Source organism: Mizuhopecten yessoensis, unplaced genomic scaffold, assembly GCF_002113885.1.
Source record: "Mizuhopecten yessoensis strain PY_sf001 unplaced genomic scaffold, ASM211388v2 scaffold11037, whole genome shotgun sequence".
Taxonomy (NCBI): Eukaryota; Metazoa; Mollusca; class Bivalvia; order Pectinida; family Pectinidae; genus Mizuhopecten; species Mizuhopecten yessoensis.
This window is the reverse complement of record NW_018408847.1, coordinates 27,442-47,760: the sequence shown is the minus strand read 5'-3', so window position 1 is coordinate 47,760 and position 20,319 is coordinate 27,442. Positions and strand designations below refer to the sequence as shown.

The 20,319-nt window shown below is 38.6% G+C and overlaps 1 protein-coding gene across 3 annotated transcripts in view; it reads left to right on the top strand.

The window, feature by feature from the left end:
• Positions 1-3,438: 3,438 nt before the first annotated feature.
• LOC110464849 (synembryn-A-like) overlaps positions 3,439-20,319 on the top strand; it is a 37,379-nt gene continuing 20,498 nt past the window's right edge. For all 3 annotated transcript variants that reach the window (XR_002464555.1, XM_021520296.1, XM_021520295.1), the window contains exon 1: positions 3,439-3,638. Coding sequence is in view for 2 of the 3 variants with exons in the window: in XM_021520296.1 (XP_021375971.1) it covers positions 3,552-3,638 (87 nt within the window). In the remaining variant the exon portion in view is untranslated. The remainder of the gene's footprint in view (positions 3,639-20,319) is intronic.

Below are 20,319 nucleotides of genomic sequence, written 5' to 3'. Positions count from 1 at the left end.
AGCAAGATGGCAGCAGCCTCACAGTGCTTTATATAAACCCGCCCACCAACCCTATTTTAATATGGGTAAGCTTGCAAGATTATATTCTGGAGGTATTACTTGAAATATTTTTATGCAGTACATATATACGTACCCATGCGGTTACTCCCCAGTGTGTTTGGGGATATTTTTTCATGATTTTTGTTATCTTTATTTTTTGAAAAGAAATAATTATTGTTTATATTAATTGTGGTTGGGATAACCAAGTGAATGAATTTCTGCCCTGTTGACGTTTGTATTTGTTGATTTTTTCCACAAACTTTAGCTAGTGGAGGTTGAACCAAATGCACAACTTCAGGGGTGGTAGTTATCATATCTGGAAAGTTTCGTTGAAATTGGTCCATTTCTTTAGAAGGAGTTGTCCGGACAAACTTTTTTCTACGGACAGACAGACATGCTGATTCCAGTATACCCCCTAACTTTGTTGTATACTAACATGTCTAACTTGCTTACTCAAGTGAAATGACAATTACATGACTGACATGTTGAGGGTATGTAAAAGAGTAACATAAATTCATTTTCAAAGTTACTTTTTTGTCTCTCAGAGCTATTAATTTCTTTACATTGGCATGCCTTTTCCAAATAAGGGGAGGGGACCAGTGCTTGTTATGGCTCAACATTATCCAAACTATAAGTGTGCTGGTCAACATGTAACACCAACACAACTATTGTGCCATTTTTTTTTTTACATAATGACAAGATACATAACTCACCTGAAGAGACGGAGATATAAAATAGTGATAAAAACCCTCGCACGATAATCGATTTAATACAACGTAATCCGTATCAACATAGAACGTAATCCGTATCAACTAAAACTGAGCACGTTCGTAATCCGTATCACCAGTATTAAATAGCAGTTTATGCACAAATGTAATGTCCATGTGATAAATTAATATATTTAATAATTAACGTATTATTCGTTCTATTATTGTAGATATTTACTCCATTTCAATGAAACGGGGAATCGTTTTATTCATCTTTATATCAAACGCACGTCGATTTGTGTATGACGTCAGAATATTCATAATTAAAGTATTAAATCTACTATGACACGTGTATGTGATAGTATCTATACCTTCAACGGGCTTTTTTGTAATCATTGTTTCAACTTTGTTGCTGATATCACATCATTATACTTACGTAATCTTGTATTTTGGCGCTACACTCTTCCAATCGTGGGAGCATTTTTATCTCAGTGCCGTAAGGCGTATTTGGTGCAAAACTGGCTTTTTGCTCCGACGTGATCCAAACAGCGAGTATTACTCTGACGTAAGCGAAATAGCGAGTATCGGGATTACCCCCGTGAAAATGCAGTGATGTAATCTAATGATTTAAGTGATATTTATATTACCTGCTCAGTCATTACAGTGATTTAATCTATTCATTATGGTGACCAATCATTCTTACTTTTAGGTCTAACTGTTAGTGATAACAACACTATTCAGTTGGTGATGCCTGGGACGGAATCCAACTCAAACAATAGTTTAATAACCCCACCTATTGGGACGGGTGCATGTATAGTGATCGCTTTGTCGTCCGTCCATAGTAGAAAGCTTCTGTAAAAGATATCTCGTGAGTCCATACATACATTTAGTTCATAATTACACCATTTATATCTTATTTGAAATGACTTATTAAAACTATTGGTATGCACACGGACTTTTATAGCATCTAATTCCGTGGTATGCAGATCAAAAGTTTCCAATTCAACTGTAACAGTAGTTGCTAATTACTATGGAAAAACGTAATTTAAGAACCGTTCTTCTGTGTTATTCGGGTTCTATGAACCCGGTTAAAAGGTTAATACTCAAGGTCAAAACTTTTGAAATCATGATATTGTGAACAAGATATTTTACGTACCCCTCAATAACTTTAGTTTACCATAAAAGGGTAACATCAGTTCTACTTTCTGGCTTTATATGTCTCTGGTTCTACACCTTATTCGATTTTGGTGGTCATCAATCAAAGTTTAAAGGTCAGAGGTCATTGGCTATCCATGTGAGCCTCTGCTCACTTTTTGTTTTTGTTTTAGAACAGTTTTGAAACAGATACAATTTATATGTGTAGTAGGCGCAGGATCATGCACGGCTAGACCGGGGTTCGAAGCCTGAACCAGGCTCCGAACTCTAGACTGACGATCACCACATTTGGCCGACGCTTAAATTAGTATCATGGAATTAGATATATATGTTCAAGTTCAATGATTATATCTCCAATTAATCAATCCGTTACTATAAGGATCGGGGCAATTTCCCGATACCGCTGTTAATTTTGGGACTGATCGAAAGAACAAGATGGCTGCCAGGCGGTCCAAGTTTTGCCATCATTATTTCTCAGAAAGTACTGGAGGGATCTTTCTTAATTTCCCCATTCATATTCTTTGCTTCATTTTCAGAGTGATCGGAAAAGAAAGATGGGCGCCAGACAGACATTTAAACCATTGAATCTATGGAATCGCTGATTACTATGGAAAAACGTAATTTAAGAACCGTTCTTCTGTTTTTGTCGGGTTCTATTTGTTTCATTTATGTTTGTTCGGAAGACCAAAGTGCAGATCTCTTTCTCATATTTTTAGCTTGATCAGAAAAAAAGAGAGTCAGCCATCTTGAATTTGCCCATTGCAGATCTCAGTTGGATCTCTGTGTTTACTCTTGTATGTGTGACGAAGTGGCACTAAGTACTCTAATAACTTTATATACCCTATTTTTTACTAAACCCGTAGTTCTGAGTTGTAGGTAAGCAGAGAAGCTGAGAGCTGTGGACATATGCACGCACTCCACAAATACTTGTATCTTAGTTAATTAAACGACCACTTTAATACAAAACTTCCATCCCGTTCATAACTGTTACTGCACGGATTTAAAATGATTACTGATGGTCAGAACACACACTTTTATATGAAATGTTCAAAGATAGCATTTGCATTTTGAAAATTTCGCGTTAACAACTTCTGAAGCTAACCATACTTTGAACATTCTATAAATTGGCTGATACTATAATGACATATATAGTACACGGGACTTCTATAGGTGACGAAAATGTCTTTGTTAAAATATTTTAATTATAGGCTAAGGTTAGATTTATTTTAGCTTGCTTCTGCAGTCCTAATGATTCAGATTTTGGTAAATGTTCACCTTCATTAGAGACGTATATATATATATATATATAATATAATATTCTTTATTTGTCTCTGCCTTTATCACTTCAGTTTTTACTTTTTTTAAGGATATTTGACAGAAAAAAACGTAAAAACAAAAAAGACGTATATTAACGGCTTGTCAATTAGCCTACAAAATAAAGAAGCAAAGATATCGTTGTATGGGTGTAGGAATAAGCATAATATATATAAAGGACCTGCAGAAGCGGTTCGTCTGACGGTCATTTGACCTACTCGTGCGAGTACAAGGAGGAAGCAGTTTGTTTTCTTGGCTTGCAGTAAGATGGAAATGTCAACAAAATATCCTCCAAATTAACAGATTCTATCACGATCTTTGTGATTTACAACAAATATGAGTGTTGATACGAATATTTTAAAAACATTACAGACTGGAAATGAACAGGACGTGGTTTCAGTGCTTGAAGCTTTTACGACAAAGGTGAGACAAAAACATCGTTCGGAATCGATCTGAATATTTATAATGAGGTCCATTTGTATCGAGGTATCTCTACTAATTACGCACACGAATCGTTTTCTGTCAATATTGTAGACTTCTTTATACATCATGTCTATTCATATAGCATATGGAACGATCTAGGCCACATATGTAACATAATTCTGAGACCATATTTCAGACTCCGGGCGTTTAAAAAATGAAACGTTATATTATTTGATACAGCATACGATATATATTTTATTATCATTACGTTACATTTTACCAACATGCTATTTCAGTGTCAACACATGTACAGATAGAGAGTACCAGCTGGCATTTTTAATCTGTGATCTATTGATTTACCATGCGTACATAAAGTTTACATTTATATAAATGTTTAGTGACAATGCATCATGACGCAGTGCAGATTACTGTAGAGATCTATAAAGCATCAATATAAAAAATAGTCTGGCCCCTAAAATGTTTGGAAATCTAATGTGTAGTTATCAGGCAAATTGCATTTTGCTGTTATATTAATTTGCAACTGTTAAAAGCTGCAGCTGATGTCTTTGCCTATTATTATGTTACTGCATAATAACCTAGTGTTGTATTCGTACCAGTACAGTCGGCACACATACGCTTCACAAATATAGAACACTGGACAGCTATCTCAGCTTGGGTACTTTTTATCTTGGAACAAAACACATGCATGAACAATTCGAGGTCACTCACATGCTTCACTCACAGTCATTCGCACGCTTACAGAACGTCAACAAACACCACATTCCTCCCTCTTTTATAGAAGTCCCTGTATACTGTGGAGTCAGTTCACACTTATACAGATAGTTCACACGTAGTACAGCAATAAAGTTCCAGCTGTTCGGCTTCCTCTACATTTAAGCCCACACAACGTCCATGGAACCACACAAAACAAAAGTCACACTGGATCATGATGGTCCCATCATCCGTTTGATGGCAGACACAGTGGGTTTCCTCTACCGGTTCCGCTCGGTGCTCCTGGAGATCGATTATCCATTGGGGTCGCTTACGGTCATTACACATTTTTAATCGATCGTGATTAATGACTTGTCGCGTCTTCCCCATCTGTACTCCATAGACGTACGGCGTGTACTTTTTGACTATGAGTCCAGGACCTTTCCAAACGGCCTTTAACTTGGGATTTTGTCCCTTAGGCGTTGCATTGTCGAAGACGTAGACCACATCCCCTTCAATGAACTCGGTAGTGTAAACGCGAACATCGTAATCACGTTTCATTCTCCTCTGCGTTGTGGCAAGGGTTTTTCTGGCGGTTTCATGGGCACGCTGAATTGCATCTACCAAATTGTCCACATAACTTTCAGAGTCGCGAGAGTCCTTCGCCTTCTTGTTCGATGGAGCGGCATACAAGAGATCTGCAGGCTGATTGGTCTCCCGGCCCAGCATTAACTTGTTGGCGGTATGTCCAGTTTGGCGGTTTACGGAACACCTTAGCGCGCCAGCTAGCTGTGGTAAATAGATGTCCCATTCACTTTGAGAGTTTATGAAGCATCGAACTGCGTTCATGATGGTGCGATTATACCTCTCCACTTGTCCATTGGCAGAAGGTCTATAAGCCGTTGTACGAGTTTTATGAATTTGCGTAACTTCACACAAAGCTTTAAACAGACGACTTTCAAAGTTTCTACCTTGGTCTGTATGAATTTGGAACGGATATCCAAATCTCGCGAAGAATTCGTTTACAGCTGCTTTTGCGGTTGTCGCGGCGGTCTGCGAAGGTAAGGGAACACATTCAACCCATTTGGTAAACTGGTCTACCATAACTAATATGTGTTCATTTCCTGTTGCTGTTATGGGTAGTGGGCCCAAGAAGTCAAGATGAACTCTTTCCATGGGTTCCCCTGATTGGAAAAGAGTCAACGGGCATCGAGCCTTTCGACTGGCTTTTTTCTTGGTGTTGCAGATGACACAGGATTTCACGAACTTTTGAACGTCGCGAGGCAAGCCATACCAATGGAACCTCTGGCGAACCATGGATTCTGTTCGGTTGATTCCCTGATGAGCGCTAGCCGGGATGTCATGGCACAAAGAAATAGCGTCTTCTCTCATACTGGGAGGTATAACCAAGGATTGAGTTTTGCTAGTGTCTTCTAGATCCTTCCTCCACAATATACCAGACTCATCCAGGAAGTATAACTCACGGTTAATCCAGTAATACTTTATGGCTCTACTGGATCCAAACAGTTCTCCTTCGTCCACCTCTTTCTTATTCTTTACCCACTCTAGCAGTATAGATAACTCTGGATCTTGCTCCTGAGCAGTCCGGATTTCCTTTGCCGAGTAACCCGAGAATTGAATATCCAAGGCGTTGACGTTCATGTCTTCAATATCACTCCTTTCAGATCTAGTGAGGATATTTATTCCAAAAGCAGACACTTCTATGGTCAAATTCTCGCTATATAGACTTCCTTCCACGGCGAAAGTATTGTCAGACTGGGTTACTTTTTGTACGCAGGGTATGTTACTTAGAGAGACCGCCTCGTCCACATCAGAGATAAACTGATGCCAATGTTCATGAGCCCGAGTACAATAGGCACATCCTCCGCATGGTAACGTGGTAGGATCTTGCCCATGTTTCAAGTTTCCGCACTGGTCTTTTGGTAGACTCCGGGAGAGACTGTCAGCATTTTGATGGTCTTTTCCTTTTCGGTGTACAATAGTTAGATCATACTGGCTTAACTCTTCAAGCCATCTCGCCAGTTGTCCTTGGGGATTTTTGAAGTTGAGCAACCAAACCAAACTGTTGTGATCAGTTCTCACCACAAACTTGCGACCAAGCAGATAATGGCGAAACTGTCTGGTAAAGCGAACTACTGCCAAAAGTTCTTTTCTTGTTGTACAATAGCGACGCTGTTCTGATGTCAGGGAATAACTAGCATAAGCTATTGTTCTTTCCTTGCCTTCTTGAATTTGGCACAACTCACCACCAATAGCAAAGTCAGATGCGTCTGTGTCGAGCACAAACATATCGCTGTTATTCGGTATTCCCAAAACAGGTGGAGAACTCAGGGAAGATTTTAAGCTGGAAAATGCTTTTTCCTGTTCCTCATCCCACCGAAAGTCATTCTTTCCTGTCAATTGGTACAGAGGAGCTGCAATTTTGGCATATTCGGGAATAAATGAGCGATGGTAGTTGGCAAACCCCAAGAATTGCTCAACATCCTTAGATGATGTTGGTGTTGGCCACTCCTTCATCTTTTCGATGTGTTTGCCACTGGTTTCAATGCCACTTTCACTAACTGTTCGCCCTAAGAAGTCAACCTTCTTTTTAAAGAATTCGCACTTAGCGGGTTTGAGTTTCAGTTGATACGCCCTGATGCGCTCAAAGACTTCTGCTAGATTTTGGAGATGCTCATCGAAGGTCTTCCCAAGAACCAACACATCGTCCAGGAAGGCAAGAACAATGTTCCATGTTAATCCACGAAGAACCAGGTTCATTACTCTGGCATAAGTTGCTGGGGCGTTACAAAGTCCGAATCCCATTTTGACAAACTGAAACAATCCGTGTTTTGTACTGAAGGCAGTCTTATGTCTGTCCGATTCATTGACAAGGACTTGCCAATAAGCCGAGTTGGCATCTAGTTTCGAAAACCACACGTTATCGGTCAATGCGTCGAGGCATTCTTCTATTAACGGTAATGGAAACACGTCTTTAGTAGTTACCGAGTTCAGTCCCCGATAATCTATGCACCAGCGCACTCCGCCGTCACGTTTACGGATCAGCACTGGTGCTGACGCCCACTCGGATGTAGAGGATTCGATAACTCCAGAATCTAGCATCTTCTTTAGATGCAAATCCTCTTCGTTGGCAAAACATGCTGGCGTTCTGCGAAAACGTTGCTTTATCGGCCGTGCCGTACCTGTATCAATATTGTGTTTGATAGCACTAAAATGTCCCAGGTCAAAGTCATTTTTCGCAAAAACATCGGAATTATCCTTAATAAGTTGAGCAAATTGACTTAACTCCTCAACCGACAACTGTTCTTTCGCGCCATCAATGAGACTCTGTACATGCGAAGGCGCAATGTCCGGTGTTTCCTCGCCACAGCGTAATGTCTCCACAAATATGGGATCCGCATGACTTTCAACATTCGCAATAATTTCTCTTGCCTCATTGACTATCGCAATTTCCGTTTTCCTTTTCAGAATTATATTTCTGTCCGTGACATTCACACAGTACAACCTGATCTGCGAGGCTGTGTCATACAATGATCTCGGAATTAGTAGTCCATTTTCTACTGTAGGCTCCACAATTAGACTAGAACTGCCTACCTTTCCGGAAATTCGACAACACACTCTTGCTACACTGTTCGGTGGTACTACAGTCCGTTTCTGTACATATACCTTGCCTTCGGAAGCAGGTAAAAATTCTTTTCCTGTGTTCACTGAAATTTTCTCTCCACCAATACCCAGGGTAAGAGTATCCCCTGAAATGTCAAGTTGAGCATTATTGGGCTTCAGAAAGTCCAGACCCAGCAAGATATCATCTTCAATTGGTCCAACATAAATGCTAACCTTGTAACTCTTAGATCCTATATCTAGTTCGATGGGTCCAACAATATAGCTCTCAATTGGTTGATCTCTGCCTGCTGCATTAAGTGTCACATGTTTCAATATCGAGGGTGGCTCAACAAGGTTTTTGTATACCTCATCCGATATGATTGATACTTCAGCACCGGTATCCACCACTGCTCTTGTATGAAAACCTCCCACGATAACAGGCACTTGAAACATGGATGTTGACCGTAATCGGGTAATATTATCAAGTTCAACACGGGTTGATTCGGTGGTGTTATCAGTCATTACCTCACTGATAAGGTCATCTGGTGTAATTGTTGACCGTGTAGGATGAAGACCATTTTTAACATCTAAGGTCGGGCTTAGGTCTAGTTGGCCGACCTGTCGGTGTTTAACGAGTCCTCAACTTCTTCAGATCCAGGGACTACTTCTTCACCTTCAGTCTTTTCAGCCGCATCCAGGAGTTTCACAGATTTATTATCTTCAGCATTAGGACAGTTCGACTTAAAATGGCCTGTCTGGCCACAACCATAACAAACCACATTCCTTTTGATCCTTTCCTCTGGGACACGAACAGCCTCCAAAATTTGTTTAAGGGATTTTTGCATGTCCGATACCTTGTCTTCTAGGGCTGACAGCCTTTGGTTTGTTGCTGAAGATGGCTGGAATGAGGACTGAGAATTTGGGACTCTACGCTGGAATGTCCTGCTGACACTAGTACCTTCTTCCTCTTGTATGATTAGTTCTTCGACAGGCGAAGGTCTAGGACGGTCGCGACCATAGATAGACTTTCTTGTATGTTGAAAAAGTCTCATCTTGTCCACCACTTCCTCAATAGATCCCAATCTTAGGTTAGAAACATATTGGCCTGCTTCTTTATCTGCTGCTCCCTGGCAAATTGTGGAGATCGCTTGTTTATACATAAACTCATCGGGCAGATCCTGATAGGCTCTGGTAGCTAAAGATAACACCCGATCAGCCCAATCTGCTAGCTTCTCGTCAGGGTACTGTCGGGCGTTACGAAGGCGTGCTTGGGTAGTCTCGGCCAGCTCCTTGAATCCAAAACGGCGTTCCATTTTTGACATGATATCGAAAAATTCCATCGTTGAATCACGATCCAAGAGCATAGTGAAAAACTCACTAGCTTTGCCCTCCAGTATCCAGCAAAGGTTATCCCGACATTCACGAGCAGTAAGATTCTCCGCCTCAGTGAATCTAGTAAACTTTGTGCAAAAAGCTTTCCAATCGGAGTTTCCATCATAGCGTAACGTCTTGGGAGCTACCACCCGTCCACGTCTTGGCGGCGGATTCCCCGGATTGTACCTTGGAGGTGGAAAGTTGAACTGTGGTTGACGGGGCTGACCGTGGTATTCCTGTTCGTATGGGTCTCGGTAATTAGTGTACTGGTACTGCTGTCGATGTTCTCTCTGGCGGCTGCCAGGATACCCATAATTGTCAAAATACGGTCCTGGATTTTGAACTTGTAGTCGTGGTGGTGAAGGATGTTGAACCTTTGGTGGTGGGTCCATTTTGTAGGTGTGATGCTCACCCGTCAAGTTCTCACCCATGTCAGTAAACCGTTCATATCGCGGTGTAAAGTCTATTTGGTTTAACATGGTCTCTGTGGGCCTCAGGTATGGAATGGCCAACAGAACCTCTTTAGTAATGTCCCCCATTACTTCACGGACTTGTAGAATTTTGTCCGCCAGACGCTCTCCAATACCCGGCAATAGTAGTAGGTCTTGTCTCTCACAGTAATTTATACGAGTCATTGTGGCAGGGGATAAGGCGACAACAGATCACCAACCCACAACCTCAACTTATCGTTTAAGAGTTCTACGGTGCAGGGGATAAGGCGACAACAGATCACCAACCCGCTGCCGTATTACAATTACCGTTTAAGTCTCTTCCAACTTTTATCGTCAGTGTCTACCGGAGTGTCCTCTTCTGAAGATTCTGTGGTGACAATTCGAATCTCACTTCCTGGTTTTTCCAATTTGGTAATATCCCCTCGAATTCCAGAAACCACCTGTTTGTACCACTCTTTCTTTACATCAGATTTGGCATGTAAGCCATCGTAATACTGTTCAAAGGAATACCGGTAAGCGGTAATCACTTTCCGTGCACGGCCTCTCCTTTTCTTGTGTTTGTGAACAATGGTATCTGCCCACTTAACTGTCCAACCCGTTGGCACTGTCTGGTTATTTAAATGGTGAATTCTAGAATTTACCTCCAACACAGTTTTATTGTGTTGTTCTTGTAATTTTGTTACCAGATTTTGGTTAATTGGTTTGGAGGATTTATTAAGTTGAAAGTCTTTTAACGAAGCAGGAGGGATGGTGATGAAACTAACTCGGCTTGATGGTCTAACTACCTGTACACGTGTTCTAAATTCTGAAAGTTCTTCAATAATATTGTCCGGTGACCTGTCTGACGGTACTAGAATTTTCCCATCTGGCTCCCGTTCCAATTTTAACAAATCATTAATGCCAGCAGCAACTTTTATTATTAAAGTTTTTGATGGTTCAAATGTCCGAACGATTGGAATTGATAATGCCACCAGGTCCTGAATTTGTGCGCCTCTCTGAATTATAAATTTGATGTTGAAATCCTCTGGATGACCAAATCTTTGAAAATTATTTGCTCTTGAATCTGCGATCAGTACCCCTGCATACCGCTTGTTCATCTAGATCTGTTAACACAGAAACAACAAGAGAAAAAAAAAAAAAAAATATACCCAAATCCTTTTACAAAATTTATTTCTATTAAACAGGGGTAGCGGTAATTACCACCCACCACACTGCATATTAGAACAGTAAGAGAAAAACAACCGACACCCTAGCTGTGGTTTTAATATAAATAATACTCGAGGGTTAGCGTCAAACAGAACACCTACCACAGCGAGCAAAAAAAAATAAAAAATAAAAATATATATATAGATATTCAGAGCAGCCTGGCGTCAACAGAACACCTACCTCACTGAATACACTTGAAACTAAATTAATCAAACATCAGTTACCATTGGTACAGCGCCACCAGAGCACCTAACCAACGTGACCACGAATAAAATGTTGTCTAAATATTTTATTTTTTTATTGTCCTAAGATAACCGTTCCGTTTCCGTTTGTTTCGTTTTTGGTTTTTGTTTTATTATTTAAAAACACGCAAGGGTATCAGACAGTAGTTGGCCTTCTACACGGGTCAACTATCGAATGAATTTGTGAATAAATTGCTCCCTCTACCCAGGATACAACTCTAAACACAAAACATAAACATTGGGACAACGTGAAACACAAAACACGTGTATCACACAAAAGACAATCAAAGATGGCGCGCACCCTCTACCCGGGATTCTACGTCTCTTGTATTAATCCCACTAGAAATTCTCCTCGGATTCTAGCGTATCCATGACCTCCGCGAACAGACTCGGGAATGCTCGTGACGCCATTGTTGTATTCGTACCAGTACAGTCGGCACACATACGCTTCACAAATATAGAACACTGGACAGCTATCTCAGCTTGGGTACTTTTTATCTTGGAACAAAACACATGCATGAACAATTCGAGGTCACTCACATGCTTCACTCACAGTCATTCGCACGCTTACAGAACGTCAACAAACACCACACTAGCATAATAGTAATTCAGTTAATGATTAACTAGTAATTAAACCAAGCCTGTGGTTGTGTATAGAATTTACATTGTACATAGAGTCAAAGTCGCCAAACTTGATTCAACTAGAGGGAATTTGAAGTTCCCTTTAGCTAATAAGTGGTACATCATGGAGCATCTGACCAGAAATAAAAAGTCTGAGAGTCGCAGGTTTGACCCCCCTCGAAGGCACGTACATACTTTTCACTACTACTTTCCTAAATTACAAACTGGCGTCATTGACTCTCTTCATTCAAGGTGGTGGAGAACTCTTGGCATGGAGCAAGTTAAAAGAACCTGGATTTTTGTTGTCTCCAAGGGTGCAGACTTGGAAAAAGGAGGGGACTTTTTAGCTCACCTGACACGAAGTGCCAAGTGAGCTTATGACGTGGCACGGCATCAGACGTCAATATTTTACTTTAAACGACTTCTTCTTAATAACCGAAAGGCCTAGGGTGTCGATATTTGGCCAGAAGCAAACTGGGATGAAGGGCTACAAAGTTTGTTAGAATTAATGACCTTCACCTATTTTCAAGGTCACAGGGGTCAAATATGTTAAAAACTTAAAACATCTTCTCAATAATCAAACTGCCCAGGGAGATGATATTTGGCCAGTAGCATGCTTGGGTGAAGGGCTACCAAGTTTGTTCAAATGAATGACCTTCAATTATATTCATGGTCACAGGGGTCAATTGTCTTAAAAAAACTTTTAAACAACTTCTTCTGAATAACCAAAATGCCCAGGGTGATGATATTTGGCCAGTAGCATGCTGAGATGAAGGGCTACAAAGTTTGTTCAAATGAATGACCTTCACCCATATTCAAGGTCACAGGGGTCAAATATGTTAAAAACTTTAAACAACTTCTGAATAACCAAAATGCACATGGTGATGATATTTGGCCAGTAGCATGCTGAGATGAAGGGCTACAAAGTTTGTTCAAATGCACGACCTTGAATCAAAAGGCTCAAGATGTTGATATTTAGTCAGTAGCATATGCTGGGATCAAGGACTACTATGTTTGTTAAAGTGAATGACTTTGACTTATATTCAAGGTCACAGGGGTCAAATTTGTTTAAAATCTTTAAACAACCTCTTATGAATAACCATGGGTCCCAGAATGTTTCTACTTTGCAAGTTGCATCCTGAGATGAAAGGCTATACAATGTGTTCAACATAATGACTTTGTTCGACTTTCAATCACAGGGATGAAATGTTTAAAAAAAATTAACAGGGTCTTTTGAATAAATTTTAATCATAAATACTGATATTTTACGTTACTGGCCAAATATCATTAGCCTAGGCCTCTTAGTTATTCAGAAGAAGTTGTATAAAGATTTTTTAAGACAATTGACCCCTGTGACCTTGAAAATGGACGAAGGTTATTCATTTGAACAAACTTGGTAGCCCTTCATCCTAGAATGCTACTAGCCAAAAATCATCACTCCGGGCATTTTGGTTATTCAGAAGAAGTTGTTTAAAGTTTTTAACATATATGACCCCTGTGACCTTGAAAATAGGTGAAGGTCATTTATTTGAACAAACTTGGTAGCCCTTTATCCTAGTTTGCTTCTGGCCAAATTTCATCACCCTAGGCCTTTTGGTTATTAAGAAGAAGTTGTTTAAAGTAAAATATTGACACCGGACGACGGACGGACGACGGACGCTGCACCATCGCATACTTTAAACAACTTCTTCTTAATAACCACTGCAAATTTATGATGTACTGAAATGTAACACATTGTACATGAACATGTGTATTTGAAAATGATCACACTAATTTTCAAATGACAAACTATAATATGTATCAACTTAAATAACTTATTATAAGGAAGACCTGTATTTCTGTATGTGTGGACTTCAGTAACCAATAAGAATATGAATGTATGATATAAAAGTTTCTGATCTTGTATAACATATATATATATATATAATATATTATTTTTCATGTGTTGTATTTTTAAGACTAAAAAATGCAATATATTTTCTATTAAGATATAGGATTGGTATGACTGTAGAAATGTCTTTTAATTGGTACAGATTCACCAGAATTTTTTGGTAAACCTGCTGCTGGTAAAAAAAAATAACCCACCATCATGTTCATCAGATGATGGCCCATGGGCTATTCCTATTGAATAGTCATTTGAAAGCTCATTTAAAGGTTTTGAATTTTGATGCATTTGGGGGCCAAAACACGCCCAAACCATACATAGTCCTTTCACATGAATGTTCCCCATGGTCACTAGTTATGCATTATTGCTTTTCGTTTTTTGGGACTGATCACAAAACTAAGATGGCAGACAGACAGCCATCTACAATTTGAGAGTAAATGTTTGTTAGTGCTATTTGTCAGAAAGTATCGGAGGGATCTTTCTCAAATTTCACACGAAGGGTCCCCATGGTTCCTAGTTATGCATTATTGCATATCGATTTTTGGGACTGATCATAAAACCAAGATGGCCAACAGCCAGCAATTAATTTGAGAGTTAAAGTTTGTTAGTGCTTTTTGTCAGAAAGTACTGGAAGGATCTTTTTCAAAGGACTATGTATGGTTTTGGCCTTTTTTGGCCCCAAAATCCATTAAAAATAAAAAAATAAAAATCTTCAATAGAACTTTCAAATGACTGTTTCTTTAATTTTGAATACTTCCCTGGTACTATTATGTAAACTTTTTTTAGGTTTTCAATAATGGCTGCCATGGTAACCAGTTAATTTTTGCATAAATTAATGAAATTTGAATATTCAGTATATTTTGACAGGTTTTGCCTACATAGTCCTTTCACATGAATGTTCCCCATGGTCCCTAGTTATGCATTATTGCATTTCGTTTTTTGAGACTGATCACAAAACTAAGATGGCAGACAGTCAGCCAGCCATCTATAATTTGAGAGTAAATGTTTGTTAGCGCTATTTGTCAGAATGTACTGGAGGGATCTTTCTCAAATTTCACATGAATGTTCCCCATGGTCCCTAGTTATGCATTATTGCATATCGATTTTTGGGACTGATCACAAAACTAAGATGACAGACAGCATATACATGTAATAGAATTAGGACAGATTCTACTACATACACTTTATATATATACAAGGATTAGGACAGATTCTACAACATGTACCACGATAAGGACAGATTCTACAACATGTACAAGGATTAGGACAGATTATATATATGTACATGTACTGTAGTAAGAACAGATTCTACAACACGTATCAGGATTAGGACAGATTCTACAACATGCACAAGGATTAGGACAGATTCTACAACATGTACCAGGATAAGGACAGATTCTACAACATGTACAAGGATTAGGACAGATTATATATATATACATGTACTGTAGTAAGAACAGATTCTACAACATGTACCATGATTAGGACAGATTCTACAACATGCACGAGGATTAGGACAGATTCTACAACATGCATGAGGATTAGGACAGATTCTACAACATGCACAAGGATTAGGACAGATTCTACAACATGTACGAGGATTAGGACAGATTCTACAACATGCATGAGGATTAGGACAGATTCTACAACATGTACCCGGATTATGACAGATTCTACAACATGTACGAGGATTAGGACAGATTCTACAACATGTACCCGGATTATGACAGATTCTACAACATGTACCAGGATAAGGACAGATTCTACAACATGTACAAGGATTAGGACAGATTATATATATATACATGTACTGTAGTAAGAACAGATTCTACAGCACGTATCAGGATTAGGACAGATTCTACAACATGCATGAGGATTAGGACAGATTCTACAACATGTACAAGGATTAGGACAGATTCTACAACATGTACCCGGATTATGACAGATTCTACAACATGTACCAGGATAAGGACAGATTCTACAACATGTACAAGGATTAGGACAGATTCTACAACATGCATGAGGATTAGGACAGATTCTACAACATGTATCAGGATTAGGACAGATTCTACAACATGCATAAGGATTAGGACAGATTCTACAACATGTAGAAGGATTAGGACAGATTCTACAACATGTACAAGGATTATGACAGATTATATATATGTACATGTACTGTAGTAAGAACAGATTCTACAACATGTACCATGATTAGGACAGATTCTACAACATGCACAAGGATTAGGACAGATTCTACACCATGTACCAGGATTAGGACAGATTCTACAGCATGTACCAGGATTAGGACAGATTCTACAACATGCATAAGGATTAGGACAGATTCTACAACATGCATAAGGATTAGGACAGATTCTACAACATGTATCAGGATTAGGACAGATTCTACAACATGTACAAGGATTAGGACAGATTATATATATGCACATGTACTGTAGTAAGAACAGATTCTACAACATGTACCATGATTAGGACAGATTCTACAACATGCACAAGGATTAGGACAGATTCTACACCATGTACCAGGATTAGGACAGATTCTACAGCATGTACCAGGATTAGGACAGATTCTACAGCATGTACCAGGATTAGGACAGATTCTACAACATGCATGAGGATTAGGACAGATTCTACAACATGCATGAGGATTAGGACAGATTCTACAACATGCACGAGGATTATGACAGATTCTACAACATGTACCAGGATAAGGACAGATTCTACAACATGTACCAGGATAAGGACAGATTCTACAACATGCACGAGGATTAGGACAGACTCTACAACATGTACCAGGATTAGGACAGATTGTACAACATGTACCAGGATTAGGACAGATTCTGCAACATGTACCAGGATTAGGACAGATTCTGCAACATGTACCAGGATTAGGACAGATTCTGCAACATGTACCAGGATTAGGACAGATTCTACAGCATGTACCAGGATTAGGACAGATTCTACTACAAGGATTAGGACAGATTATATATATGCACATGTACTGTAGTAAGAACAGATTCTACAACATGTACCATGATTAGGACAGATTCTACAACATGCACAAGGATTAGGACAGATTCTACTACATACAATATATATATATATATATTTTATAAATCAGAAAAATTATCCTTAGGGATGAATAAATATTATATAAAGAAAAATTCTTAACAACGAGTCTTAAGTACTTTCATCTCTTCTAGGAGATTGTTCAGACTGTTTATTTGAAGTATTGACGTCATAAACTATGACGTCACATAATAGTTTGCTATAACGACGTCCGCCATATATATATATACATGTACTGTAGTAAGAACAGATTCTACAACATGTACCATGATTAGGACAGATTCTACAACATGCACGAGGATTAGGACATGACATGTTTAAGTTGTAGGAAACTGAACATATACGGACGTGAACTTTACTCTGTAGGGTGAAAACCGTTATTTAGTCAGACATGGCCCTGAATTAATCTCTTTAAAAAAAAAATAGGAATATAAAATTTACATGTAGATGACTGTAATCGTGAGAATATAATATTTATAGAAATAAACACTGATAACAGGAAGAAGCTACGGCTTTATCTATATGAACATGTTTACGTTGAACAGCAACAGCCAGGTTACATAAGGCCTTGCAGTATTACATTCTGACATGCCTGCCAGTAGAAATGAAACATCTGTATATCACCTGATTGCCCACCCTAGGTCTTGTTTTGAAAGCCCCAGTATCATACTGTTTATCATATACATTTACCAGAACTTTGTAATCCGGCCAAATTAATTATCCATCAATTTGATATCTATCAATTTCGCCTCGTTACCATGGTAACAGAATGTATAAAACATGAGTCACTAGTGGACGATTGTCGTCACAGTAACTGATCATGTGTTGTACCTGCTAACATGAACGAGTTGTAAAAAAAGCTACGTACCATAATTTGTAAGTGGATTCATGATCAATACATTTACCAAACTGGAAATAATTATGATATTAATAAAAATATGGATTTATGAATCCAATCTATCCTAAAACGTATAAACATCTTATTATATACATTGAAGGTAGTAATACATGTTATATTTAGCTCACCTTGAGCTTATGGCATGGTCTGGCGTCTGTCAGGCATCAACATTTTACTATAAGCTTCTCTTTTCAACGACTAAGAGGCCTAGGGTAATGGTATTTGGCCAGTAGCATGCTGGGACGAAGGACTACCAAGTTTGTTCAAGTGAATGACCTTTGCCCATTTTCAAGGTCACAGTGGTCAAAAATGTTAAACACTTTATACAACTTCTTCTGAATAACCAAAAGGCCCAGGATGATAATATTTGGCCAATCACATACTGGTATGAAGCGCTACCAAGTTTGTTCAAATGAATGACCTTGACTTATATTCAAGGTCGCAGGGGTCAATTATCTAAAAAAAACTTTCAAACAACTTCTTCTGAATAAACAAAAAGCCCAGGGTGATAATATTTGGCCAGTAGCATGTCCGGATAAAGGGCTACCCAGTTTGTTCAAATCAATGACCTTAAATTATATTCAAGGTCACATGGGTCAAATATGTTAAAATCTTTAAAACAAATTCGTCTGAAAAATCAGAAGGCACAGGGTGTTAATATTTGGCAAGTAGCATGTGGGGATGAATGGCTACCAAGTTTGTTCAAATGATTGACCTTTGCCCATAATCAAGGTCACAGGAGTCAATTGTCTTAAAAATATTTTAAAGACTTTTTCTAAATAACCGAAAGGCCCAGGGTGATGATATTTGACTAGTAGCCTGCTGGGATGAAGGGCTACCAAGTTGTTCAAATGATTGACCTTTGCCCATTTTCAAGGTCACAGGGGTCAAATATGTTAAAATCTTTAAACAACTCCTTCCTAATAACCACAAGGCCCAGGTAATGATGATATTTGGCCAATCACAAACTAGCATGAAGGGCTACCAAGTTTGTTCAAATGAATTACCTTGACTTATATACAAGGTCACAGAGGACAATATCTTAAAAATCTTTCAAACCACTTCTGATTAGCCAAAAGGCCCAGGGTGATGATATTTGGTAAGTAACATGCTGGCTAGGCTACCAAGTTTGTTCAAATGAATGAACTTTGCTCATATTTAAGGTCACAGGTGTCAAATATGTTGAAATCTTTAAACGTCTTCTTCTGAATAAAAAAACCTTCCAGGGTGATAGTTTGTTCATGTAAATGACATTGACACACTTTCACGATCACATCTTGTCCATTGTGCATACATATTTAAAAGTCATCTTCTCAATAAACAAAAGGTATATAGGGTGATGATATTTGGCAATTTGCATTCTGGGATGAAGGGCTATACAGTTTGTTCAACTTAATGTCCATGTTTGACTTTCAAAATTACAGGGGTCATATAAGTACAAATTGTTTAACAGAATTTTTTAATGACTTTTAGTCAAGACACTGATATTTTGCATGTAGCTTTATTTTAGTTTACTTTTAAGGTAACAATTGTGAGATTATTACCAGGTGAACGATGCAGGCCCATTGGGCCTCTTGTCATGATCACACTGTCTTACAAATGGAAGGTTGCTTTGAAGATTGCATAAATTATTTTTGCTGCGCTATAAACCGTTGTACATACTGTGAAACGAGTGCCAGCCACAGATGATGAGTGGGATCATCCCCGATGTCCTTATTTGTGTACATGTATCAGTGTTTCTTCATACAACACAACTCCTTTTGACTAATTTCCCATCATGGTCAAGATATGAAGGTATCTTTACACGGGCAAAATTTCTTAATGTAAAAACCTTAGAAGTACCAAAAAAAATGTCATATTCTGGTGAAAGATCGACTTGAAAATCACACAATTTGTTCAGGTTCATTAGACCTGAAATTGAAATGAAATTGACCTGAACATTTTTCTTGTGATTTTTTCCTGAATTGGTGAATTTCAGGTCAGGTTTTTTTTCATGGAGAAATTTTGGCTGTTTAGTTGTATTCCCCATGAATAAAGCAGTATCATTCTGCAATTTTGGTGGCAGAAGTTCTCTTTCAAAATTAGCCAGACAACTTTTGGAAAATAATATCTTTTGGAATTAAGAAAAAAGAAAAACAAATCGATAGCATATACATTCTATAATATTAAAATTCATGTGAGCACCAGCTATACCCTGCTTGTTATCAAACTATATTAATATAATTGCAAAATCAGTGTTTTCTATTTTTTGGGAGCTGGAACCAGTGGATTATATAAACGTGGTGTTAGAGCTGCTGAGATGTATTGTCTTAGTATTGCAAAATTTGGTGTCGATCTGGAGTTTGAGTAAACAAGTCTTCCTTCACAATTTATGTTTCTATCAGGTATTTTATGTATGTGTGTTATATGAGTAAGAACATTATTTTGAATTTGTTAATCCACTGAATGTTTTAGATAATTGCTTCATGTTGGGATTGTAGTCCATATTCATATTACTTTAATGATAGTGAGCATGAAAAAACTAAAATCTGCTCACCATTTCAAGACAGCTGAAGGCCTACAATGCATATGCAGATCAAGA